We start from the raw sequence: 6,000 nt of genomic DNA, 5'->3' as shown, positions 1-6,000 counted from the left end.
TTAACTTTAGAGTCACACTTTGATAGTGTCCTTAGCATGTCCCCTGTCTTCTGTTACTTTTATAAGTATTATAAGCTATGAGTCCAGGAAAAGAGGATCAAACTCGACCCAAACTTGAATAAGGAGTCGAACACACAACACCGACTTACAGACCTAACCAACATTTGCATCACAATTTACACTTCTTCACTAAATTTGGACAATTAGTTTTTATCCTTATGTAGTGATGCATTGCACGCCTAGAACGCGAATGCTCATCTAGTGGATAACAAAAGGCCAAGAGTGAGGCAAAAGGATGACATAATGGCATATGTTAAAACTAAGGTTTTTGCTTTCAGCATTTGGGACCAATTGGGCAAAATCCAAACTTTAGAAAGAACCGAAATTAACTAACCCATCAATTACCATAAGAAATATCAAGAATTTAGGGCAGCAAGTCAATTTCAAGTGAGCTCTTTCCACATGGTCATTAAATATATTGATTGGATTTTCTATGGTTGCTACCAAATACGTGATACTTCGAATTTTTTAACTTTTAATATTTAAGAAGTTCGAAATATTGTATACTTTGAAATACGATAGAATTTTGGTAGATAGAAACCATAGACATTCTGCAAAAGCAATTAAAACTCAGACCAGAATCCACCTCACTTGTACCCCAAGTTGGACCCGCAAGATTGAGAAAGGTCAAAAAAAGCTTTAAAGAAAAAAAAAAGTAGTCTAATTAGTTGATTAAAAAAAAAGGAAGGTATAATTAGTTTCATATGAAAATAAATTAAATAATAAAAAAATAAGGGAAAAAAGAAACACTCACACAACCAATTCAAATACAATTATATTAGAGAGAAAAATGGTCTAGTTAGAAAATTTGGAAATCACATTTCATTGGGCTAAAAAGTTACCACTATTGTTTTTCAAAAGTAACATGTTATTGAGTTGAGTTAGGTCAATTTGTTGTCCGAACAATCTCATTTTACAGAGAGGTAAAAAAATAGTAATTCATTTTTGTGAAAAAAAAAGTTTCAATACTTCCAAATCCAAGATTATTACTTTCAAATTGTTAAACTAAATAACCAAACCTAAAAATAGAGCAAGAAAAACAGTGAACAAAAACAGAGCATAAAAACAGAGATGGGAGCTTTACTAACCTCCGGTAGGAAACAGGGACGATCCCAGCTCTGTACTCGGCAATCTTGAGGAACATGAGCATGGCGAGGTCGAAGTGGGGCCTAGGAGGGTTGCACCATCCGCCATTGTCGCTTGGTTGGGCAAAATTGGGAGGGCAAAAGTTAGTGGCAGTGATGAAAATAGATGGACTTCCATAGTGGCACCAGCTGGGGTCGTCTGCACACTTGAGCTCAAAGCAGGCTCCGCAGCTGAGGCCATTGTTGAACTCCGTGCCGCCGTGTTAACTCCGTACCCTTGGCCGTATAGATTTCCGTATCCACAAGCCCCACCTGAAAAATTCAAGTGTTTTAGTTAATTAATTGATAATTAAGCTTAATTAAGTTCTTGGTTTTAGATCTTTGATGGGTTTTGTTGGATTTCGTTATAGTATCTCAACCCAATCATGCAACTTACGTGTAAAAATCATAATGCATGCAGTGCATGATTATGATACTGACAAAATGACATTCTTAGTGCATGAAAGTTTCTCCACTTTAAAGGAATGTGGCATTATTGTGTACATTAAGAAAAATGAAAAGTTGAGGCAAATGGTGAAGAGTTTGAAGGGGAAATGTAGGGTTTTGATGACGTACTCATGGTTCCGAAGGTGTCGGAGTCACCGTAGAAGGTGGCATGAGCGCCTTGCCATGCACCACCAGTGTAGACTCCTGGGATTCTTGCTTCAACCACCCACATAAGTGAGATGATTGGAGAAGCAATGCAAGTAGAAACGCTCACCACACCCATTTTCTTTTTCTTCTAAATTTTCCCAGAAACAAGCAGAAAATAGAGAGAGAGAGAGAGTGTGTGTGTGTGTCAGTCAATGAGGTACTGATAGGGTGAGGAGTTAAAAGGAAGGGTGGTGGACCACTTATGGAGTTTTTTTTGGAGATCAGGATATAACATTATTCGGGCAAAGATGCCAAAGTTTACAAAAAGGCCTACACAGAGGCAAACAGCCAACTACATATACTAGAAAAAGGTAGTGCAAGGAGGTTACAGGAGACCAAGACGCCGCACCTAATGGTAAAGCGTCCATCCTCACACTACCAAGTACAATTCATGGGGGCAGGGAAGGCCATCATTACACAAAACATGAATAAGAGGAGATGGGGGTCTATCGACCCAAATATGATCACATACTTCTCTATAACACTGCGAAGCCAAAAGGTCCGTTGCCGAGTTGGTCAATCTTGGAACCCAAAACCAGCAGCAATCTTGAAAACCACCCCCCGGGACCCCCAAATTGTTGCATTTCGCAATAATAAGAAAAGCTTCCCAACTGCCATTCCTTGCCAAATCCTTTAGGCAAGAAATTGATTCCAAGGAGTCAGACTCTACCATTATTGAATTCCAACCCCTACTAATCCCCAATTTACATCCATGCATAATAGCCATCGCCCCCACCATTGCAACGCTAGTTGCCTTCACACTATACCTGCATGCCGCCAAGAACTTGCCCTCATCATCCCGTGCCACCATTCCCGTAAACCCCAGCCCATCCCTTGCAACCCAGCTAGCATCCACATTTATCTTTACGAATCCCGGACTCGGTGGAGACCATCTAACACCAATACTTGTTTCCTAAGAACTGGGTACAAGTGTAGTGGGCGAAAATGATTTGGCCTCCTTGAAGGTTGAAGCAGAGTGGGAGATAGCAGCAATAACCTATGTTGGGTATATTTGTTGTTGGTTTAACTGAAAATTACACCTTGATTTCCATATATGCCAGCATGTAAAGGCAATATATAAAAGCATATTATTCCTCACCTCATTCGAACCATTGGCTGACTCATGCATTTGTAGCAGCCAGTTTGCCCAGCTTGAAATCTCCATCCCATTCATCCTTAAATTTAACCTTCCCCCAAACCAAACCTCTTCCACCCACGGGCATTCAAGGAAAAAGTGTTCGATTGACTCTTCCTGCGACTCACAGATAGGGCAGAAAGGAGATAGGGACGAACGTCTTTGGTATAAATTAGCCATTGTTGCAAGCTTAATATGAAGGGTCTTCCACATGACGCATCTGAGCTTTGGTAGAACCTCCAACTGCCAAACACACTTCCAGCGTGCTCCTGGAATGGTAGCCGACATATGAAGGTTGAGGCTCATTTGTGATTGGATTCATGTATGAGCCCAATGATATCCGGATTTAACCGAAAGCATCCCTTTCTTTTCAAAGGGCCACACTAACCTATCCCTTAAAGTTGGTTCTCCGATGTGAGTCTCCAAGATTGCATCGAACTCCTCCTCCACCATAAATAGTTTCAAAAAATCAATATCCCATTCCCCGTTCATCAGGCAAATTAACGAGCTAACCATTAGGTTCTTTAAAACCTGCACCGTGCCCAAGGGGGAGGGTTTGCCCAAAGGAAAAGCCGGGAGCCATCTGTCAATCCAGACCCTCACATTATTACCATTCATAATCTGCCAGTGTGCACCCCTACTCAGAATATCTCTTCCAACTAGAAGGCATGACCAAGCCCAAGTAACTCTCCCACCCCTCTTTGCATCGAAGAAATAACAATTAGGAAAGTACCAGGCCTTAAGCACCAATGCCCACAAGGAATTCGGCTCCATTATCAGATGCCAACACTGCTTTGCCAGAAGGGCATCGTTGAACATCTCAAAGCTCCTCAATCCTTAGCCTCCCTCCTTCTTTGACCGACCCAATTTCTCTCGTGATACCCAATGAATTCGGTGCTCCCCATCCTTCTGTCCCCACAAGAATTTCGAAATCATGGCATCCAATTCGTCGCATAGCGACGTGGGAAACTTAAAAAGGTCCATTGGGTATGCGGGAATTGCTTGCACCACTGCCTTTATGAGGATCTCACGCCCCGCTTGTGAGAGAGTTGATTTCTTCCAACCTTGAAGCTTTCCCAATAACATTCCTTTACCATAGGCAAGCCCACATTTCTTCGATCGGCCCCAAATAGCAGGTACTCCCAAGTATAAGCCCAGATCCCTAACTCTTACCATACCGAGAATATCCGCCAACTGTTGAGATAATGTCTCAGGCACATTGGCACCGAAGAAGACACTTGACTTCGACTTATTGACTTGTTGCCCCGATGCAAAACAATAGTCATCAATCACCTTAATTAAGTGCCGGCAATTCTCCTCCTCTGCCTTTAGGAAGATAAGTGTATCATCTGCAAAAAGAATGTGGGATATAGTCGGGTCCGAGGGGCTCATTTGTACTCCCTTGATCCAGTTCCATTCACATTCCTTTTGAATAAGAAGTGATAGAACTTCACTAACCAAAAGGAAAAGATAAGGGGATAAAGGGTCTCCCTACCTAAGCCCACGTGAAGGAGCAAATTTGGGTCCGGGTTGTCCATTTAGGAGGATAGCAAAATTCACTGAAGATATGCAGCCAAAGATCAAGCTTCTCCACCTACTATCGAACCCCATTTTCTCCGTCACAGCCAATAAGAAATCTCACTCAACCCTATCATCAGCCTTGTGTATATCCAATTTGAGAAGTCATTAGGGGGCATATTTTGGAATTTGCTGATTAACTCATTATCTATGGAAAAATTATCCTCCTGTGTGAACTAAAAATTAAGTATTCAATTCAGTTCCCATTCTCAATCTTTAGCTCGTGCATATCACCCGCTAATCTGGCTGGTTTGCACACATAAGTGTGGAACCTTCCTATATTATTCTCCCATTTCCTAATTGGTGGGAGGTTCAGTATTACACTCAATTCTTTCTATATTGACGAACAAAAATTAAAAAAGTGCGGGAAAAATAAAAATGAATGTAAAAAGCATTAATTTATAATTTAAATTTTCTCTTTTGTTTTTCCGAATTTTTTAAGGTTGTTCGATTTTCCTTCTTCCACACCTAAAACTCATTTTGCTTTGGCACATTCTCACCATGCACATGATCCCAGTTTGATGAGAAAATACTCATATAAACACAAAAGGAAGTAAATATACCATCAAATAGAAAATACTCATATAAACACGGTTTGATTCTTTCTTTGAAAGCTGTCATTTTTTTATTTTTTCAGATCCCAGTTTGATGAGAAAGTTTTGCGTATACGACTCTACTAGGAACACTGCTGCTTGACGTTTACTAGGGCAGCAAAAGACTCCTCGTTAAAAACTTGATCTCATATCAGGAGGAGTCAAACCTACGACCTTTGGGAACACAAGCACAAGTTCGCCATAGCCACTAGGCTACCCAATGGTGGGTGATTATCATCTTTGAATCATCTAACGTAACAGAGACTTAAGAGTCACTTAGTGCTACAATATAATGATATTTCTCTTTATTGAGATGTCTTAGGTTCAATTATCACCAAAGACAAGTTTGTATCAAATTATTGCTAGTCCATTGTGAGGCTAAACCTACCTCCTCCCCTTAACGTAGATGATATTGTTTGTTAAAAAAAAAAATTGGTGTGGTAACTGGTAAGCAAGTATACCTCATTTGTGAGATAATGTGAGATCACAAATGAAGACGTAGGGATAATTGGGCCAAAGGGCAATTTGGGGAAAATAGAACCTTTGAATCCTTAATTGGGTTCACAAGAAAAGTTAAAGGGGTTTGTTTAGATCTGGACTCGATGGATGAGCCACTTTGAGTCATTATGAAGTTGAGGCGTGATCAGCGGCTGTGATTCGAGGACATTCTTTAAGGGGACCAGACAAAAGATTTCATGGGGTTATGCAAATACAATCCAAGCCCCACTAGCTGCATATTGCATTGCATATGAATGCGCCCAATCCTTAAGTTTTTCAAAATCCCGACTTTACTTACATTTTGTGTCATTTTCGTACCTAACTTTAATTTTTCTCTTACTTTCATACTTCTGTTAAT

At 40.5% G+C, this 6,000-nt stretch overlaps 1 protein-coding gene across 1 annotated transcript; it reads right to left on the bottom strand.

The window, feature by feature from the left end:
- LOC148692803 (uncharacterized) lies at positions 1 to 1,938 on the bottom strand. The gene is made up of 2 exons (XM_088679851.1): positions 1,761 to 1,938; positions 1 to 1,457 (listed from the first exon to the last, which is right to left on the bottom strand). The coding sequence occupies exons 1-2, from the start codon at positions 1,912 to 1,914 to the stop codon at positions 1,144 to 1,146; spliced, it is 468 nt and encodes a 155-aa protein (XP_088535977.1). The 5' UTR covers positions 1,915 to 1,938; the 3' UTR covers positions 1 to 1,143.
- Positions 1,939 to 6,000: the final 4,062 nt, after the last annotated feature.

Source organism: Pyrus communis, chromosome 11, assembly GCF_041283825.1.
Source record: "Pyrus communis isolate YQ-2024b chromosome 11, ASM4128382v1, whole genome shotgun sequence".
Classification (NCBI taxonomy): Eukaryota; Viridiplantae; Streptophyta; class Magnoliopsida; order Rosales; family Rosaceae; genus Pyrus; species Pyrus communis.
The sequence above is the reverse complement of the archived record's forward strand: the minus strand, read 5'-3'. Positions and strand labels throughout refer to the sequence as shown.

Bases quoted from the DNA above. Each gene is read 5' to 3' on its own strand.
- LOC148692803 (XM_088679851.1), bottom strand. From the start codon at position 1,914: ATGGGTGTGGTGAGCGTTTCTACTTGCATTGCTTCTCCAATCATCTCA. The intron at 1,458-1,760 runs GTACGTCATCAA...TGAATTTTTCAG, and splicing joins CGACACCTTCGGAACCATGA to GTGGGGCTTGTGGATACGGA.